General features: G+C 37.6%; 1 protein-coding gene across 11 annotated transcripts in view; it reads right to left on the bottom strand.

Moving 5' to 3' along the window:
- Positions 1-21,272, bottom strand: part of PPFIBP2 (PPFIA binding protein 2) — a 105,849-nt gene extending 84,577 nt beyond the window's left edge. For 9 of the 11 annotated variants that reach the window (XM_071808860.1, XM_065840128.2, XM_071808863.1 and 6 more), the window contains exon 1: positions 1,463-1,560. In XM_071808860.1, coding sequence (XP_071664961.1) covers positions 1,463-1,529 — 67 coding nt within the window. In that variant the 5' untranslated portion in view covers positions 1,530-1,560. Of the gene's footprint in view, positions 1-1,462; positions 1,561-5,208; positions 5,228-21,027 lie in introns of those variants that run through there. The other 2 variants (XM_071808859.1, XM_071808858.1) reach the window with 2 other exon arrangements.
- Positions 21,273-22,441: the final 1,169 nt, after the last annotated feature.

The raw sequence follows: 22,441 nt of genomic DNA, 5'->3' as shown, positions 1-22,441 counted from the left end.
GATGAAGTCCTATGGAATGCCCAACCTGAAAATCCTCAAAATCATTAGAAGTTTTCTAACCCTTTCCTTCAAATGAAAACATACCACAAAGCTCTGACAACTCCTAAAAGAAAATAAGTGTCTAATCTGAAAATGAATTTAAATAGAATATGTCTGTATTTCTTTTTCTTGATTTTTCTGAAGAATTAGTGCATGCTGGGCTATATAAGTCATCACAGAAGACAGACATTGAGTTAAAATTTCCAGATACATGCAGGTGATTTATGAGCACAGGTTCCATAGCATAATCAGAGAGACATGAACTTCTATGTTACTTTGTCTCTTTTATAGCACTAACCCGGATCATAACCCAACGTTTGCAATGGCTAAGAAATTATTTCAGTTTCTCAGTTTATGAATTATAGTTTGGGACTTGCTTTTCTTGTTCTCTCTTTACATAACTGAGGGAAGGCCAAGGCTTCCCTGTCTATGTGTTTTATAAGAGGTGAAAAAATAAAATCCCAATTAACTTCTGTTGGTTAAAATCTTGTTTGAATGAGGTTTTGCTTTCAGTAAAAGAAAGGAGAAGGCTGATGTCATCTTTATCATTAGGGGAAAAAAAATTAAGGCACAGCATGGGTGTCACTATTTAAATTTGTAAAGCTTTAGTGAATGCTTTCCCATTATGTACAAGTGAGATCATGGCCCTACCCAGATACTTCTTTTAGGAGCTCATACTGAATGGTGTGTGAGCACAAACCCCAAGGCTACCAAGTCCTAACCACAGAAATCAACTTCTCTTCTTGGATGCTGCAATGTTGAGAGAACGTCTTTTTAATTGCTTCACCATGAGAGCACAGCAAATTCTGTCTTGCGTCAGATGCCTTTCTAGTGGACAGCTGTGTAAAAAGAAATTCATAGTCCCACTCCTAGATATAAATGTCAAAAAAAAAGATACACATTCTAACTCATTAGGTCATGAAGGCAATTAATAGCTAAGCTATTTTAAATACATACAGCATAAATAAAATTATGTATATTTTTAAATAGAGACATACTTAGATATATCTATCTGTGTGTGTGTAAAACATAGATATATACTATCCAGCTGACTGGAAGCCTTGGTGAAAACCCTTTTCAAAGACAAACTAAACCAAAAACCTAACACATACAATATAGAATGTTACCACATGAATTACGATATTTAAGTTACCATATGGCATTAGAGCCAAGTAACTCTGTCTTAGCTCAATGTTCACATGTTTGAGGTGGGATTATGAGTTTTCTTCCTTTATTTTACTTTAAATTTTCTTCACATAACTGTTGAACCACAGAAATGTGTGTCACAGAGAACTTGACAAATAGAGAATAATAATGAAAAAGTAAAAACCAAACAAAAACAAACAGGAAAATTGCAGGAAGGAAAAAGACAAATGCAGTTAAATCTAAAAATAGTTTGTTGTAAAATAAAACATTATTATACCTGCAATGATGTCATCCATCTGCTCCAAAGCTGCTTCCAGCATATGACTGGCATCAGAAGCCATCATCTGTGATTTCTTCAGACTTTTACTGTTTCTACTGAAAAGACAGATGAAACCATGTGTATTACACTAAACCAGACCTGACAGAAAATATATGTCCCTGTTACATTGTAAATTAAGCCACACAAGCAAAAGTTCACACTAGCAAAAAATACAGCCTAGTAATGTGAAAACTAACAGAATTGTTCCTATTCTCAATAAATGACTTGATTTCTGAGGTTTTCACTCATCATTGATTCTTTAAGAGATTTTACTAACACAAGGAAATGCAGATTAAAAAAGAAGATCTAAAATTCTGGAAGCTTGAGATTCCCCTACACCTCATCGCTACCAGTGATTTCCTACATTCAAAGTTCAGTTCATTTCAACCTTTTGCACTGTGGGGAAAAAAGAGGATTGACTGAGTTTCAGTGAAGGAATGAACACAGTGAAAAACATGCTTTATCTATAAGCAGAACTCTGTAGGAGCTCTGCTTACTGATTGCTGCCATAAGAGTAAAGAATGAATAGATACAAACCTGTGCTGGCTCAACTCCAACAGTAACTGTATCTCATTTCCTTTCATGTCCAACCTCTATGTTATAGCACCCCAGGTCCAGTAATTCTGAAATCATTTTTACTCCTCCTTCCCTCATGCAAACTTTCTAACACTTATTTCATGACACTGAAAATACAATTCTTTCTGTTTCAATGACCAAAATGCCACAAGTATGAAACCCTTGTTTCATACTTTCAAGTATGAAAGTTACGGCTGCCTCTTTAAAACAGGATTAAAGACATTCACGCTGCCATCTAACATTAAGGATAACATAATTTCCAAAATTAGCCTCTACTTGTGAGTTGGTGTTGCTGGATTCTTAGTCCAGTAGCAGTCACTATCGTCAACAGATGACATTTCAAAGGGTGAAAGAAATTACACTGTCCATTCCACCGCCAGTGAGAAAATTCTCTCTGAACTAAGGCCCTTTTACACATCACTTCATCACTGAAGTATGAAAGCAGTGCCCACACAGCAATGAACAGGCATTGGACATGTGCATAACTTTTGCAGTGCTCCAACGCACCACTCAAAATACTGACAGAGCTTTTAAAGGGTCATAGAATTTAATTTCTCTTCCATGAAGGGTGCAGTTCAGTCTTTTGACTCCTAATCTCCTGATACAGTGACTTTTTAAATCTGTGATTCAAAACTGCTGAATTTTGACAGTTTTATAAGCACCACAAAACACCTCTGACAATGGCTAGAGATACTCTTCAAATGATGTAGGTTGTACATATGTTAATATGTACATATGTACATATGTTTGCAGGGCCGATTATTCTAATGCTACTGAAATTTCACTATCTGTATTTATCATGCAATTACCTATGCTAAGAATTCAATTATTTTGAATTTAAATAAATATTAAAATAATCTCTAATGGCAATTCACACAGATGAAAATGTTTTTGTATGGTGTTCATCAAGTGACAGATCAGACACTGGCCACCACGACCAGTGACATGACTGGTAGTTAAACCACCCACATTTACTCTCAGTTGGAGCCTGTCTAAGGACTAGAATGTAGAATCAGCAGCCAGAGGATAAAGTCAGCTTTAAAATAAAAACTTATGCATTTTTTGTTTCAGAGGGTTCATCAGAAAAAAAAAAAAAAAAAATATATATATATATATATATATATATATTCCTAAAAGTACACTTAAAGGTGAATCCAAATTACTGCATTATAAAAAATACTCAATCTCAGAAATAAGCCCGGTGCAATGGAAAATTTTTACTAACAAGACAAAATTATTTCATTCTCTTACAAACTAAGAATCCTGAGACACAGGCTTTTCTCCATGGTGCTGGTGAAATATACACAAAGAATGATAATTTACTAATAACCTCTGTGTTGTCAGTAAGGTGTGTGGCACATGTCCATTCCAGTCGATGTGTACAGCACCATTATCTAGAGCAACAGATGCAGGAGTAAGAGTCAGAAACTACTATGTTCTGCTTTGAGCTCTGCCATTTATAGATTGTCATAATGGGTCAGCCATTATTTAACTTCAGATCAAACTGATCTGAAAGAGCAATGTGAGAATGCCTTATCAGAAAATGGAAGAAAAATCTTTCATGTCACCCAAGACAAAGATTAATGTAAATTAATGTTTGGGTTTGGTCTCTCCATTTTTGTCAACATAATAATTGAAGTATGAACAATGCTAAATGTGACTGAATTTCACCAAAATGCACCTAACCCAAATACTTCATTTAATGCTAACGGAAATAACACAAATTGTGCTCAGAATAATCTGGAAAGTCATTAAGTCAGTTGACATAAACTTAAAATTTCAGAATGCTTACACGTGAACCTTACAGACACTCCCTCTGATTCTGTTGCTTCAATTTGTTGGTTTGGGCAGACTTCCATCTCCTGTTGTCACATTTACCTACCAGCAGCTTAGTAGACTCACCAAATACTTTAAAGATACCTCATTCTCAAGCACAATAAGCCTCTTTCCTTGCAGTACTTCCCCTAGTTCAAAGTAACCATGACATCGGCAGCAATCACCGCAGTGAAAGGAAATTCCCCTCCACTAAGCGGCTGCCAAAGAGACACCACGGCTACCCTTGCTGCTTTGGCGGATGTGGTCACCAGCCACTCCCCCGGAAACCTATGGCCACCAGCTGTGTTGGTAACTCAGGACAGTAGACTGGCTCAAAATTAGAAGGGAGAAAAGGAGTGAAAAACACCAAAAAGAGCATAGAGTTCCTATTGCTATTGCATGCTCTTACTTGTGCCATAAGCTACTGTTCCCTAAAGCAGCTGGAGCCATACACAGTTGTTATTAACAAGAAATGCAGGACTACCATTACTTCTAAACATCAAATAGAGTATTTGACCATCTGTAGTGAAAAAGATACTGAAAATGCTAATACATTACATTACAAACTTGACATTTTACTTATAGAAAAATCTTCCATCAAGACCTTGGCACAAACCAGAAAGTTTTTCTGTAAAATGGTACCAGAATTAAGTCTTCTATCTCCTCCCAGCCTCCACACACTGCCTGTTTTCTCACCTGTACCCACAGTGGTTTTGCTGCTTAACTGCATTAAGCTGGAGTAAAACCTGCTGATCAAACAACGATTTATTAAAAGCAATGTTCTTTGCTCCAGAGCGATAATGTAATATTACTTGCTTGACATCTTTTTCTAGACAGACCTGTTGCTACTGCTTCAGGCAAGTCTTACTTTCCCAGACACTCCCTTCTCACAGCTTGACTGTTCTGAGCAATATTATGAAAAGAGCTTGTTAGATCTCATATGCTTTCAGTTACCATTTCTGATCTAGTTCTATAGAAATACCTGCCATTGTGGATTCTTTTTTTTATTATGGTTAAATAACAAGACACCTGTATCAATCTCAAGTCATGCCGAGTGCCTCAAACAAGATCCAGATAATTGCTGGTAGTTTAATTGCAATTCCTTTTACATCAAAAGATGCAGAGCACCATGACTTACCTACCTATATAGAAATATACATATATTTTGAAAAATAGTTTTTTCAGTTTTTGTTCAGTGCTTACCAAAGCTATCTCTAACATTACAGTACAACCTTTAATATTAGCAAATTTTAAATTCGGGATTTGTTAAGTTAATTTATATACTAGCAAAATACAAGAACCAATCTACTCACCTTTTCAGGTCACTAAGAAGAAAAGAATTTACTTTTTTGTCTGATGAGTGAAAATTGCTCACTACTAATAGCCAAAGTTTTACTGTTAAGCAGACATACGTCTAAATTATTATCATCCCTTCTAAGCCACACACTCATACTAATTTAGAGCCCAGCCCACAGACAAAGATATTGCAACCCTGTTTGGTATAATTACCTAAGTAATAAGATCTTCCAGGAAGTGCAGACAGAGCAAACTGGTCTGAATGCCATAGATGTATTTTGCTCAGCTAGCTATACCCTATAAATCCCAATCTGAGATTTGCATTTCAAATAAAATGAAAAAACAACTCTGGTAGAACTATTGTGCTTAGAGCCAATATCCCTTGCAAATTTCCTAACCTACTTTCTGCATGTATAGCCTATTGTGTCCAAAAAGAACACAATAGTTAACAGACATATTCACTATGTGCAAGATATTCTTCAGAATTATGAAAAGCCTTAATTAAATTCTAAACTTTCATAGCTGTCTTGAACCAGCAGCTGCCTAGAGATAAGAATGTGAACATTTAGACAACTCCTAAGTCAGATGTTTTTCCAAGGTTGCTCCTAATAATGAGATTGCCAACTTTATCCGTTATGGAGAGGGGTGTGGTTTTTGAGAGGAAATCTTACAATCCAGATCTTGCCTTAATATCAATGTTTTGGGTGGCCAACAAATTCCTCTTACATTTAGAAGACACACCTATTCATTAACTACCACCACTTATTTTTCAGGGCTGAATAAGTATATGTTTGCAAACAGTTTAAAGATTCAAATTCAAGTATCACGTTTCTTTGTACTTAATGGTATAATGAAATATCAAGTGGCTTGGGTAAGCTTCAAAAGTCCTCCATGCTTTTTTCAGCTGCAAGATGACTCCTGAGCTGCAATGAACAAATGTGAACAATTGACCCCCCCACCACTTCCCCTCTTGCTTCTCCCCAGCCACATGCTGTATTGTATCCGGTCACCCCGCAGGAACACAACTGCTGATTCTTCTCTCCAACCTGGCTCAGTATTTCTCATGACACCATCAAATACAAAAGTTATAAATACATATTTGGATCCTGGCCTTTTAGAATCTGGCATACCTCTCTAATTGAGTTAATCCTTAGTTCTAAATAACCATCCACAGCTGCTGGGAACAGAAGAGTTTCTGGTGATCACTAGAATGACTGCCTAAGGAACACTACTTGTACAGCATCCTCCAGGACTATTCAGCCAGAAATCCTATTCATGTGATTATAGCTTAAATTCAATTTATTTTTTAATACAGACACTACTTGCTCTATTTCTGCTTCACATGCTTCACTGGAATAGGCAGAAGGGCAAAAAGAACCCTTCCTTCATCGATTACCCTTTATGAAATACATAAAAACAAGAATAGAGAAGGTTTTTTCAAGAAGACTGGGAATTAAAGAAAAAAAAACTTATTTTCAGCTAGGAAGTGTAAATGGTCCACAATAAAGGGGAGGGGGAGAACTCAAGAGAGAAACATAGATCAGCCAAAGTTGAACAGATTGATACTGAACTACTGCGGGTAGGTGGCAGAAGAACTGGTAAAGTCTCTAGTCAACATATTGTGGGAGTCCTTATATGAAGGGACATCCTTCGGAGAAGCACAGTACTAGTATAATACCTCCATGATGGAAATGAGCTAACTAAGCTCATTAACTAACTAAGCTAAACTAACTTATGCAGACAGCTGGGTATTACCCAGGCACTGTAAAACCATGTTTGTGTGCTGATGATAGAAGAGTGACAAGCAGTAAGAACTATGTCACTTTTAAAAATATTATACTAAATAATTTGATTTAAAATAAGAAAGGAACTGAATGTAGTTACATTTACTGCATTATGAAATAGAAAAGTCAAAGCCAAACATCTGTTTTCAAAACCAAACCCATCAAGTTTGCTAATATGAGTCTGAATTTTGATTTTGGGGGAAAGAATGAGGAAGAAAAAAGAAAGTATCCTTAAAAGATGCTAAATTATTTGACTGATACTTCATGATGCTTTAAGAACACAAATCACCTCATAGTAACTCCTCCACAGGACCCATGGATATTAAGTTACAGTTGCTGTTGGTACCATAACTGAATTTCCTGACTCATGTTTGTACAAAGTCTCATCCCTACATATAAAAGCTGACGCTGATAGAATGGCATGTGCAAAGGGAGATCTGTTCAGCTCTTCTCTATAGCAGCTCTATCCGCTGCAGAAAGGCCTTCATTCCTTCAGTGTTGTTTTAAACATTCTTCATAAAAGCTTGAAAAAGCACTTCATAATTTAATTTTGTTACCTGGTATTTTAATTTTTCGGTATAAAGGGAAAAGTTGTAGCTTCCAACTTTGCAAATCTTTAAACCAGAACTGCATTCATTATTTGTTATCATATTAAGTGAGGAAAAAACAAAACAAATCCACAACTAATTATTTTAGTGCAGTTATCACCTAACTAGTTCCAATTTCTAGCTAGTTTAATTTAAACAAACAACACACACACAAACAAAACAACCCACAGTGAATAAATGTTTTGGATTTAAACTTCAACTGAACAAAGCACTAACTGGTAAAATACATCAGAGGAAAATTTCTGAACCAAAACATGAACATTTCTGGTCTTAAAATAAATGCAAAATGAATGACATGCAAAACTCAGATTGGGTACTACAGTTCACATCTAGTTATAAAAGTATTACTGTTAAGAAGAGCTGGACCTCCAAAATTCTGACATTTAAATAAACTATGGTGGGTTTTGTTTATGTGGGGGTTTTGTTTGTTTGTTTTTGTTTTTTGAGTTTGTGGGGCTTTTTTTCCCTTCTAATCTCAGGTATTCACTGCTCTCAAGGTCACAGCTTCAAATTTTCTTCCACGAAGCTAGGTCTTCAGATTTACTTAATTCCAGCTCCGACGCCTGGGAAACTGCATGCATCCCTCCCTCTCTTTTGGCAATACCCCCTAATAAAAACAAAACACCAAAACAAACCAACAAAACCATGCAAGAGTTGAAAAATTTAATCTGGGAAATGATATTCTGCATTTCAGCAAGTTTTATAAATGGAAATAATTCTTCTTGCCCAGAAGCTGTTATAGAACCAACTCAGCAGAATAAGCTCTACTAAAAATTTACCTTATTAATCTATTAAGTACATGTGTATAAATCCCACTAGGGATACAGAAGTGTATATGAGCACAGTGAAACAGATTTTGCACTACCTTATGCAGGTACCATTTGTAATATTAGCCTCAAAACACAGATGTCTCATTGAAGGAGGACAGTGCTAACACAGGGCCAGAAGATCTGGTATCTCAAAGAAATATAAGGAAGTCCAATTTTCAAATGTGCTCACAGCATCCCTTTTCTTCAGTTCCTTGATATACACAGAAGACTGCTGTAAAAATCAGCTGCTTTGACAACAAACAGCAAACACTCAGCCAACTGACTTACTTTGTAGAACCCATACAGCCCTTGGTCCTAGTGCCTCTGTTTATTATTGCCTGTACTGTAATCAAGACAGGTATCCATCCAATTCATATGACTCAGAGGCAGAAAACAGCTATGTATTTCTGGAACTCTTACAACACCATAAGAACAGTCAGGCTTGTTGAGACTAAAAGTCTGTCTGGCCCAGTGCTCTGTCTCTGATGATGTTCAGTGCAACACAGGTGCATAGTAATCAGTCTCCTGCTTCACCCTTCCCAATAATCAGCAAGTATGAGACTGGATAGGAACCATCATGTTTCAAGTACCTACCCTCTGTAGATTTATCTATTTTCAAACCCATTTTGTATATTCTTTCAGTGAATGCTCTGACATAATAGAAAAAAAGAAAACAGTGTTTAATCACTGCTCATTTTGCATGCCGCTGTCTTACAGTCCCTTTCCAGTCCTATTCCCTTTTCTCCCCCAAAACACCCCTGTTTAACTAAAGTTGTTATCCTGCAAGTCACTCCTCAGAGTAAACCCAGTCCACACTTTTCAGTGTGCTGCTTCTCCATATACTTTTTCCTGTTTTATTATACCATTGTTGAGATGAGTTGACCAAGGCTACATGTGGCATTCAAGTTGCGGGGCATTTCTGACCTTTAGAGCAATGCCACAAAAGAAATACATGATGACATAAGTGAATATGTGAATGTTTCCATGCAGACTAAAAGCAACAAAACTTTACAGAAATAACTCACTTTAGAGGATTAGAAGATCAGAGAGCACTGAGGATTCCTTAAAATGGACAGACACCAAAGCAGGTGAGGATTGGTAGAGGAATTGGCACCAGTGGACACTGAGATACCCAAGATCTGTTTTTCAGAACAAAGAAGAGGGTTAACAAGCTAGAAAACTGATTTCCTTTAATCAAGAGTGACAATTTTCATCCACAAGATTTCTAAGGTAAAAAGCTGAAGTCTAAGTTAGACTACACAGAGAAACAATCCAACTCAGACACAACTTGGAGAGATACTTTTTATTATTAGTTCTCATTATGCAATGATCTACTCTTGGGTTACTCAGGTTATAAAACTCTGCCCTAGATTTGCCTCAACTTCATTAATGTGATATGAAGATTTTTGTGAAGTCTAAATTCAGCTTTAGACTTAAGGCCTAAAAATGAATACTAGAAAGACAGCTTTTTTTAACTTGGTAAAATTCAACTTCATATTGACGTTTTTCCCTCTTTGAAACATTTTGTGCAGCAATTTCTAAATAACTGGAAACATTACTAGGCTGGTTTAATATGACCCACCCTGCATCTGTGAACACAAACATGCTGAATTCACACTAACAGGAACTGACAGTATCAAGTACTTCTGTATAAACTTAAGCCTCAGTAGCTATTTTGAGGAAAGTATCTGTGGGAAACAAAGAAAGGAAAAATATACTTCTGCTAGAAACAGCAAATTCAACAGAAATGAATCTGCTTGGATTAAAAGCATTAAAGTAGGAACAACAAATGGATCACTATGAAAAGCACCATATCCCACTTTACTCATCACATCAATGAAAATATAAATTTTAACAGCTGTGTCAATTTAATGCTTATGCTTATAAACAAAACATTCTTATATTGATTGCTTCCTGAAGATTAAGGAAATTATGTTTGGAAAAAATAATCTTCAAGCTTTTCTCTTTCTCTGCCTAAAGAATAGGTATAAGCAAGAAGTAAAAATTCTCCATGGCAAGCTAAATTCTGATCTAAAATGGTACATTTTGTTGATTTTGCTCCTCTGTTATCAGAATATGGGACATTGTACTCCTTGCAGAACTGGTCAACAAGTAGGGAAGTAGCTGTGTCAAACATAGTGCCACAGCTGATTTCTAAATCAGAGAATCACATTCTTTTATCATATTTACTTTCCATATTTAATGGCTTAATATAATTTTCTAATTATGAGAAAAAGCATTATACAGAGAGGCAATGTTGCAAGACAGACACAGTATTATCTTGACATCCAAAACCAACATTTAATATTTTTAAGATTCACATAGGTGAATAGAAAATTGTAATATCTCCCAGCTGAAGAAACATTATTACAGGTGGCAAGAAAAATGTGACATCCTTTATTCTTGTTTTTCCAGTGGATACTAGGAGAAAAATTAATATCAATGTGACTAGAGGGAGATTAAGCACCCACTGAGAGCAGAGGCCAACTTTAGAGGGAACATGAAGCAGCCTGTAATGAACGTGCGGCTAAATATATAGGTTGCCTATATGACCTATTTTATGGAGAAGCTGTATTTGCTCACAGAAAAACATGTTGACCTAGCAAAGGACTTAAAGAGAATCACCACACTGAAAACTCACTCTGGAGCTCAGCTTTTGTATCTCACGTACGTCTATGCGCACAGTTTCTGCTCTATTGCCACAGCTGAAACAAGTAAGTTTCAGGTAACTGTATAGCCAGTTTTGAGTATTTGGTGCAAACTTTTCTTAGGCTTACAAAAGAGTGCTGAAGTGCCCAGCATTCTACTTCCATAAAGTGGATACAGTTGATGGCATAGGAGATCCTGGAAATCTACTGTTATATATAGCACCTTTTATTATCAACCATGCTAGGCATTCTCAAGTTCTTAACAACCACAAAGCCCATCATGCCACGTCCACTAGTCATTTCAATAATCGTATTCTCAGTTCTATAAGTAAAGTAACAAGTTTCTGTGTCAAATCATGTTATCAAGGGTAAGTCAAATCTATTTGAATTTCTCCTTATACAATATACATGATGTGTAGGATGAAGAAACAGATAAGAAAATGCAGCTCCATGGATCAGAATGCCTATTTGAATTTGCAAAACTTAAAAGTATACATAGTTTCCAGAAAGAGACTAATTGCTCAGTAAAACTCATTCCATGTACAAGCCTCCAAAGCTACCGTATTCCAGTTTAGTCATTCTGGCTTCCAGGTTTGCTAGGACACTTAATTCAAAAAGCTTTTGGAAGATTCATAAATCAAAAAATGCCTTTCTCAACACAAACTGAATGCAAGAACTGGACCTAGAAACAGACTCATTCATAAACTCAGTATTCTTCTGTGGTTTATATACATATTTACATCTGAAGTTCAGGATGCTGTCAGCATAATTCATGAGTGGGGTATGTATAAAAGATCACTTTCGTTCTCTTTTGATGGTGAATTCCCATTACATTTAAGGCATGAAACAATACCAGTCAAACCATTACAATGAATACGCATAGGATTTCTCTAGAATAATTTTCAGGTAAGTATTTTAATTAAGTATTTGAAGACCAACAATGACCCACAAGTATTTGCCAAAAAAAATAAAGCTGTAGCCTAATGTTTGTGCTACTATGTGTTACTTCCAGCTCAAAGAAAAACTCTTTCATATGATTGAAATAAATAGAAAAATTGCAGTTGTTACTGCAAATAGTAGAGTATAACACTATCTGAAGCCACCTATTATTAGAAAGTTGGTCAAATTTTACTGGCTCTGAAATAAGAGAATTAGAAACATCTGTACTAACCTAGAAGAAAAGTGAAATAGAATTATTATATGACTTTAAAGGACCGGGGTGTCGCCATTGTAAGGCCAGAAGTCCTAAAGTGCACCGTCTGAGTCCCCAAGAGCAATGACACCTGAGGGGATGCTGAGTGTCAGGCTTTGACACATCCCGTCTTACCACAGAGTATTTCAGCCGCTTTTTAGAACTGTTTGAAAGGTTTACTACTCATATTTGGTCTGACTGTGAATAAACCTATGGAGTTTCCTGAGGTAATAACTTAATCGTGTATTTTACGGTTTGGTAACAATGCCTTTATTGAACCTGTTTATTAAAACAACCACAAAGTGAAATTATTTCAGGCTAATGACTTGCAAAGTCCTTTAATCCCTAACAGCAACAAGAAGATTTGTGTTTATGAAAACTATCTCAGAAGTTTCTTATATCTGGGGCCAAGTGAAAGTGCATTAAAATAACACCAAAACCCAAAATAAACCAAACACCCCCCCCCCCCTCCAAAAATAGAGAAAAAGATTGAACTATTCAAATGACCATCCGTTGGGTGAAATTAATTTTTTTCTTCTATTCCAAGAGAGAAAAGGAAATCAGAGTCCACTGTCAGTTTCTTCAGTTTATTTCATTTTCCAGAAAATGGATCTAAGTCTGCTCCAATATTGGTGATCATTATATATACTTTCATACTAAATTTGTAAGTAAAATTTGATTTGGTATTATATACAAGAGCGATTTAGTCCCCTGTGTTACAGTGGTCTTCAAAAACTCCAAGTGGAAATACTCAAGACAGTTTTATTAATTAAACAAACAAACAAGAAAATATCGCAGAATCATAGAATCATTTCAGTTGGAAGAGACCCTCAGGATCACTGAGCCCAACCATAACCTAACCTAACTCTAGCAGTAAATCATGTCCCTAAGAAAATATATCCAGTCTTTTCCTACTTGAAAAGAAAAATATGTTAAAAAACACTGAAATACTCTCATGAGGAAATTGTTTCTTCTCTATTAGTCCTTTTGATAAGGGATAGCTTTGCTCCATGACATAAACAGTACTGTTTACTTTGTTAGTTAAGAAAAGCAGATAAAATGCATTCATTATACAATGATATTTACAGGCATGCTACCCGGCAAACTAGGCAGCTTGCCTAGCATGGCTGTTTTATCTGTCTCAACTAATTTTGAACTTCTGCTTGTAAGCACCCAAATCTGGGATTCCAGAGGAAATGAGCAGCTGCCAGTCCCATTCTTCTGAATTAGTCCCTGGATAATCATAAGCAGTGATTAAAACAAACAAACAAACAACAAAACCAACCAACCAAAAAAACCCCAAACTACTAATGACTGGTGAATCCAAACTAAATTCATTCTAGAGCATGAATTCTCTTTGTACCACATAATTTACTGTGAGCACAAACTCCTCTCCACATCTATCTCTCTCTCTCTCTATATATATATATATATATATCTAAGGAGCTTTCTACAGTCTGTCCTTTTGCAAGTACTTTACGTGAAATGAGAACCAGCTTGGCCTCACAATCTATAAGCAAAACTGAAGATGCTACCAAATTTCCTAATTAAAATGGAGAATACAATCAAAGCAAAACAGATTCAGACCACAATTCTTGCAACAGTTTTTTAATCCTTATCCTAATCTACAACTGTTATGAAACATAATGCGCACTTGACAAAGTACAGGTGAGTAACTATTCTGGACTGGTAAGTATTTTTCAGAGCAGCACAGTATGTTCTTCAAAGCAGGCTGGAACAGACCTTTTTCTTGCACAAAAGCTTGTTGTAACAACTCTCCCTTCTTCTAGTAACAAAAGGTTCTAATACGATTTTCCTTTTGTACATTTTGCCAGATCAGACCATTAATTGATCTTTTCAGTTTCAGATAAAATTACTACTTTGGATACATTCAGCTTACTACATTGAAGAACACTTTAATTCAATAAATATGTAACTAACCATTTATGACTGAGACTTTGAGGTTTAAAATAATATGTACTAAAATACTTTATATATATACTTTTTATTACAAAAGACTACTTTCAAGAAAAGAAAACTATTTATTTGACTCATTTTGATTTTTTTTCAGAGGCAATTAACACATTCTTTAAGAGAACTATATATCCTACTTTCATTGATAGTTTACAACCAGTCTGCGTTTCTGGTCAATGTAAGTAGCTCTGAATTTTAAGATTTGTTCTTCCCTTCTTGACACAGTTACTAAAGAATATATTACAAGAGTTTACAAAACATGCTTTACTTCTATATGTGTTTATGCTTACATAGCACTTGAATAAATGTATCTTAAGTTCAGCTAGAGGAGTTTTTATTGTTTAGAAGGAGTGGTGTTCTTTTGTTTTGATTTTTATTGCATGTTTGTTTTTAGTAGTAAATACATTTAATGTACAATTAACAAGTGTAGCTGTGGTCTTTGAGTACCTCAGTTGAAGTTCTTACCACATTTCCTACAGTCTTACTGTTTCTGAAGTTCCTTATGCATGTCCTGTACCCGCCTCAAGACCTAGTGACTTGTTTTGCCATTTTTTCTCCTCGTCTGCTGGGTGACCATAAATCTGCCAGTGAAACTGTTTAGGGAGTGATGGTAGAGGCAGTGGAAGAAGACCCGTGTGTATGTGATATTTCACTTGCACCCTCACTGCAAAGTACATAGAGAAGTTAAAATCATAAATAAACCAGAGCACAACTTCATACCTTAGGTGGCACAGAACCTTGAAAAAAGAAGTTTTCCACATGAAAGAAAGGAATGGAATTAATACTAAACTTCAGGCAAGAGCTTATGCTAACTGTATTGTGAAGATCTGCACTTAAACCTAATGAGAATAGTTTTATAAAGTATATTGGAGTATTATCACAGAATAACTGAGTCACAGAACAGCTAAGGTTGGAAGGTACCTGCTCTGATCACCTACTTCAATTTCTAAGAGCTTGTTTTTATTAGTATATAGGTTAACATTTGCTGGAATGTCACCAAGACACTGAATGTATAGGACTAAGATGATTTAACAGAAATTTCATTATGGACTACCCAAGGACAGAACATTTTAAGCAAAAGACAGAAGTCTTATGCAAGAAGATCTTACTACATCCCCCATCTAATACTCCACACAGCATATACCATCCAGGTGAAATGCAAAAACTTTGCTTTCCAGGATGGTTTATGCTGGTGTTCTATCTGTTTAAGATGTTGGATTTACCTCCCCAAGGTTTTTGCTAGAGAATTTTTTTTTTCTCCAGAGAGAAACATCAAAATACTTCAATTTAGGAGCTGACTGGATGGCATGCATTAGTTTATCATCATCACAGAAACACATTCATAAATCTTACTGGAATGTCATTAGAATAAGATGTTCAGATTGTGAGTTATTAAAGCAGATGCTACCATTTGTGCTGTATGGTAGTGGAATAAAAATATGATTCACTATATTCAAGGGACACTTGACAAATATTTTCCTCTGTCAAACTATGACTTTTGAAATAAACTTCGGGTTGAAAATAGTGTAAATTGGAAACAAAATTAATTCTTTGTATGAGCAGATAGAAACAAGAACGTATCCCCAGCTAAGTCACCTCTCAATGCAGAGACCAACCAGACTTGTTTTCAGAAAAGGACAAAGTGAAACAGCAGTTCCCATACTGTCACTGCTTGAAATCCAGATTAGAATACAGCATCTTAGATTTATCTTTAGCAATTACTTTAACTGGCATACAATCTGTTGATGTTCAAGAGTATGAAGACATAGCCAACAAGTGAATCATTCTCTATGAATATTCATACATGTTACATCATTGCTTTAATGAAAACAAGACTCCCAGTCAGCATTTGATAAGCAAGGCTTGTAACAGAGCCAGGCTTTGGACCTTTCTACTCCATCCAGCATGTCTTGACTTTGAGCCTTCAGTTTTATTTTACCCCTCCAGTCTAATTAAAGATTTTGCTGAAGGAGAGTCAGGCCTGCTGATCTGTTTTCTCCAAATTCACATCTGCTTCAGGAAACCATCATCAACTTAGCACCACATCATTGGGTGATGTGCAGAAGACTTTTCATACAATCAGCAGTTCATGCTCTGTCATTGCAACTTTTAGGAAGTCAGATCCACCCATTGACCATTCCAGGCATTTTGTCTGTCACATACTGTCTGGTCACCATCACATTTCTTATCTTTTTCCCTTTCTAAACCACAAAGAGCTCTATTTTCCCCTGTATTCAATTATCAACTTCTGTCTTCAGTTACTTCAGGTTTTACCTGGGTAATTCAGTTAAACATATGAATGTATATTTTTATGTGGATATAAAATAAATGTAAGAATATGTTTTATGTATCACATAGAGCTGAGAAAAACACTAATGGCTCCCTATTAGGTTGTTGAATAAATAATTTTTCTTGTCTGATCTGATTTTTGTGGGTTATTCTTTGGACAAAACTCATTATGATATTTCTGACAAGCGTCCTCATTATATCTTGTTCATTTTGAACCAGCCATATTAAGAGCTTTAAGAAAATATGCATTCACACACTGAGCATCTGTGCTGCTTCCATTTTTCTGTATAAATATTAAGGAGTATGTGAAATCTTGTCAGTAGAGGATATGGAGACTTCACTTTACTGGTGGAAGGTAAAAAAAACAACGTCAAAAAATCTTAAGAAATTAATTAAGAAAAAAACCAAAAACATGACAGAAAAACACCTAGAATGCCAAGAATAATTTTCACAGTTCTATCTGTTAGTATTGAAACTTTGGTTGTTATTCCTTCTATAAATCAAAACACTTCTCTATGAGTTTAATTTAGGATACCGTACTACCTTACAACTTCAAGGGCAAGAAACTGATCTAGATTCAGTGCATTTAGGAACCTATTTAATAAACAAACTGACTCATGCTCCCAGCAAGAAAGCCATGAAAAACTTCAGAACGGGAGAGCACTGTGGCCTTGGAAATGGATTATTTGCCATAAATAAGAATAGCATTCTCTCCAAGATTATGCTGAAAGATGCATCCTACATAACTGAGATTGTAGTATTTCTTTGAGGAATTTGGGAAGCAGGAAAGGAAACTGCATGTGAGTACTGTCTTCTGCATGTGAAGATACCAAATGTTCCTCTTGAATCACTACAAAAATATGCATCTCTTTCTGCTCAGTAGCTTTGGGTTACAGGTCTTCCAGAAATACTAAGTAAGCTACACAGTATTCATATCAATCTGGCTCTACAGGTTATCAAATTAGAGTTTAAAATCCAGCTCATTATTACAGTCCTTTAAACCACTACATTGTAACTTGGCAGATGCACAGTATAAACATAAAATCCACAAATTGACCCAGACTGGCAACAGTACCATTAGGATTGACTTTTTATGTTTCTTTCAGAAAGGAATTATCTTTGTAATTTAACTTCTTTGTTCTCTGCATCAATGAATTGCCAAATTAGAGCAAAGTGCTATTAGGAAATGGTTTTATGGTAAATAAACACATGAAGATGCAGGGAAACAAAAGTAACACGAGACTTGAAATAAAAAAACATTGTGCTAAAGCATATAGGTAGAGTCATCTAGCTACAAAAAAAAGTATCTTTATTTTGTTGTTTAGTGTGCATCTATTTAAATGTCAAACTATAAAATACTGAAAAGGGGTGGCAAGAAGAATTCCAAGCTGTCACAGTTTATCAAAGACTTTATCACCTCAGAGCTGGTGGTTAGAGAAAGTTAAAAAACAGATTGCTCAAAGGTGGGAGTCTCAGTTTCTTTATCTCTTCGAAGTAACAGGTGAGTTGATAGTACACAAGAGACAAGAGCAAACTGGAGAAAACTTTGAGAACTTCATGTAGTTCATGGCTTAAATTTTCCACTTTTGGGGGGATCACATTACTGAGGCTAAATGATTTGGTACACATCTACAGAACTCTAGTGACTGATCACATGTGCCTCCAAGGGCACCCACTGCTGGCTAAACTTTGTTTGGTAGCTTAGGAGAATTTCCAGACTATTTCTTAAGAAGTTGAATTCACTGAACTCTGAGCATGAGGTGACAAACTGACATCATAAACATCTTCAAAAATTTGAATGATACAACTTCACTAACAGACAAATTTCTTCTGAAGGTTGTCACCTACTACCCTAAACAATGTAATCTCCTGTCACATTACTATTTCTACACTATTGGGTATTTCTGGAGAATGAAGAAAAGCTTTGCTTGGTACAGTACTTTGAATGATAACGTTTGCATCCATACTGAGTGATCATTATTACAAAACACATTTCCTTATGCTTAATTTCTCTGCTTTGATAAACACTAAACCCTCTGAATCATACTAGAGACATGTAAAGCAAGAAGTGGTTTCATCCTATTCCTGTAAATATCTTTTTGAAGGACAGGTAGAAGGGGCAAAGTGGATTTTTGCTAAGTAGCAAAGCCCCACTAAGGCTCTGCATCACCTGCATGAGCATAGTCCTTTGCTGATCTTACCAGGTCTAGGCTCTCATTTGTTTGAGCAGAAAGGCTCTAACATATCCCTAGCTGTGGGGAAAGGGAACTAACTTCCTGGTCTGTCTCTGAACAGCTTAATAAGAGTGAGAAGAGTGTCTAGGGATAAGTGCTTTACAGGTTTTTGTGGGAGTTTGTTTGTTTCTTTGTTTGTTTTGAAGAGAGAGAAACAAGAAGGAGGCAAGCAGGAAACAAGTTAAGTAAATGAGGACTAGAAGCAGAGCTGCACCTGGGAAAAAAAGGTGGGTCACTGTCTTTTGGCCTTTTTCATTTTCCCATGTTTTGCACTCACAGCACATTCTCACTCTGATAAAGTCAGCAAAGAAGGGGCAAAGTGTTCAGGGAAGGTGATTCCTAAGGACTTCACTTACTCTTTCCAGTCTGTTCTCTTCTCATCCTCCAGTCAAACGCACTCTACCACATTAAGTCACATTACACTGCCTTAGCATCTGCACAGACAGTCTAGAAAAGCACTTCTTTAGTCTATGCCTACACTGCTGTATTCTCCCTTTGTTTACAGATACACACACTCTGATCACTTTTCCATACCACTAGTACCACCTTAACAAAGATGAAGTGAGATAAGATACAGTAGGAGTGAGAAGAGGATAGTGCTTATTATCTCTAGTTATTCCTTCCCTACTTCCTTCCTGTCCACCCTGCTTCTAGCATAATCCTAAATGGATGAGGTTGCTGGAGTGAAATAAAGATGCTAGCAGCAGTGCCCTCTGCCACCATGCCTCTAATTCCACAACTTCCTGGGGCAGGAGATGAAAGCACAAGGGAAAACAGAGCCAGGGAGCAATGCTCCCAGCTCAATTCCTACCATGCTTCAGCCACAGAGATTAATGCCCCCTCCCTTTAATTTGGCACTTTTCACAGGGCAGAGTCCTAGATGTATGACAGATAAACTGCTATATGTTTTGCCAAGACACTTCATCATTACCTGGCTTAGGTAAACAAAGCATTTAAGTTTTCAAAAGTGATGCTAACATTAGTTTGAAACAGGCATATCATGCATGTCTACAACAGATATAAACATCAGCAGCCAGTGGCAAGATCAGTCTTGAGCTATTCCTCAGCTTAAGGCTTATTATTAGGGACTTGAAATTATGTCATATGTTACAAATTATAATTTGTTTACTTACTATTTTCCCCTCATATTCTGGTACCAAGTTATACTTGTCCTGAAGACAAGGTTATTTTGAGTTCTTCCTCTAACTTATACTGGGTTTCCTTTAGGTTCAAGAGGCCCTTACAATTGCCTCCAACTGAAACTATAAGCAAATGGAGAGTAAATCCATATAGTTTAAAACCAACCCATATGTGCTTAGGTTTGTCACGATTTGTCCTTTCACTCTTCTGGTATACTGAGTTTTACTCCAAGCATTTCTGCATTAGAGAGATACAAGGAAGCATAAAGATTTATTGGTTTTACCTAAGTTCATACAGCAGATCCGAGTCAAAGTCAGGAACTCAAGCAAATAAACCGATTAACCTTGAAAGCTAAAATTCAGCCTTTTTTGCTCTCCCATCTACTCTTCCCGCATTGCCATACAAGTTTCAGAATGAAGCCATTAATACACCTGTTCACATATTGCTCTTTAAAAAACCAAGACAAAACACAAGCCCAGAACAAAAACAAGAAAAAAACCCAGAGACAAACCACAGAAAAATGTCCCTCACTCTTCCCTCTCCTGCCAAAACCCTGCAATTAAAATCTGAAATTATAGGAGACCTTTATGACACCATGTGTTGTGCATGCAAATCTTTAAAAGCGCAAATAGCAATGCATCTATATACAGCCAGATCCGCAGTTGCTGACCTACCAAATTAATACTTTACATCTTATTTTGCCCCCTGAAAAAGTGAACAGATGATCATACACAAAGGGGTCTGATTCCTTATCATTCTTGTAAACGTTAAGGGAGAGGTATTTTTATCATAGTAGCATGATAACATAAGTGCTGAATGATGAAACTGGAGATCACTTGACATCTCCTCATACTTTTACCTTCCTTATCTCTGTGCTGGTAAAACAGCCCATAAAGTCACTTTCATCTTCCAGCTGTTCTTTTCTTATCAGCCTATTAACTATCTTACTTCTCCCACGTACCCTTTTTCTGCATTAATTTTCAATTACAAACCTGGGAGGGACAACACCTGACTTCCCCTTCAGAAACCTGGCTGCAGCTGGATGTCATTACTGACAGCCGAGTTTCTGAATCGACCGCTCTATGTCAATAAACCGGTTTATTTACCGAGCTCAAGTTTCAAAGCTTTGCTCACTGGGAGAATAAATATTTCACTTACAGGAGCCGCGTGTATCTAAAAGTCTTCTCCACAGTATGGAGTCCTTAACTCTCACAGCGATACCAAAGTATGTAAAAAGGAGAAGCAACAGGCGTCGCAGTCACATCCGCAGTCAAAAAAAAAAAGGATCCTCTTTTAAAAACCAGCCCAAGCGCCTCAGAACCGGCCAGGAGCCTCGGTGCCCCGCTGACCCGCCTCAGGACAACGCGGCCCGGCGCTCCGCCGCCTCACCCGCGCCCAAAGGGACACCCGAAACGCCCGGGCAAGCGGCGCAAAGCCTGCCCGCGGAGGCAGGACCCTTCCGCCCAGCACCCTCCCACGCAGCACCGCCCCCGCCTCGCACCGCCCGCGGGGACCGACCTTGGCGGCGGCAGTGCCCCCCGGGCTGCGCTGCGCTCCGCTCCCCGCCCCGCACGCGGAGACCGGCGGTGCCGCCCCCACGTGACAGGAGCGGGCAGGTGCGAAGGGGCCGCGGCCGGAGCGCTCGGGGGCGGGATCCGCTCAGAGCCGCCCCCCCGCCGCGGCTCGGGCCCGGTAGGAGCTCCCGGGGCGCTTCGGGACGGCCGCAGCAGGGCTGGCCCGCGCAAAGACGCGCCCCTGCGGAGCGTGAGGCTGGCAGGCAGGTGCGCACCCTCCAGGTCCCGGCGGCACCTCAGCCCGGGTGCGCGCACCTGTAGACGCCTCCGCCAAGCCCTCAAGTGAGCTTAAAACGAAGGCTCCGGAGCAGGGCGCCGTCCCTGGCAGGAGGGACAGTGGTGGTGAAGCCTTATTCAAGGTTTATGGTGGGTTCCTAGCCGGCACCCGATGGCCTCCTACTGTGCAGCACCTCGGTTCCTGCAGCTGCGGCGGTCCCTGGTTCCCTGCAGGGACTGCTGGGCTCTGTCTGGCCGAGCCGCCGCCTTCCAGCCCTGCCTTTCCCAACACCTCATTGCAGAGGTGAAAACGGGTGTTATCAGCCCTTCAGGTAATTTCAGTGTGAAGGGAAGAGTTTAGACAGCTCGCCCCACCCCGAACCCCCCCAATTTACCACTTTTATTCTTTCTGTCATTATTTAGTGGAAGTAGAAGAGTTGATTAAAACTACCTTGTTTTGCCTAGTGCTACCAGACATATTTTTGGTGCATATTTCTACATACCGGGGATTTGCTAGGTTAACAAAAATGTTATTGAGAAAAGCAATGCTCTTTCTCCAAAAGTTTGAAAGGTATTTTTATACTTAAAGCACTTATCTATTTTAAGTCTATTAGTAAAACAATAGAACAGACCATTTGTATACGTTTTATGTCGTATTTGTGCTTACTCCTGTTTTTAAAACATTCTCTGATGCTATGCTTATGATTGCAAGAATGTCAAGTAGAGGAAGTCTCCGAGGAAGCAAAAACATAAAATAAAGACTCCCAGCTTTCCCAAAAGGT

This window comes from Patagioenas fasciata, chromosome 5 (genome assembly GCF_037038585.1).
Source record: "Patagioenas fasciata isolate bPatFas1 chromosome 5, bPatFas1.hap1, whole genome shotgun sequence".
NCBI classification, from domain to species: domain Eukaryota; kingdom Metazoa; phylum Chordata; class Aves; order Columbiformes; family Columbidae; genus Patagioenas; species Patagioenas fasciata.
Note: the sequence above shows the minus strand (reverse complement) of the source record. Positions and strands in the feature narration are given on the sequence as shown.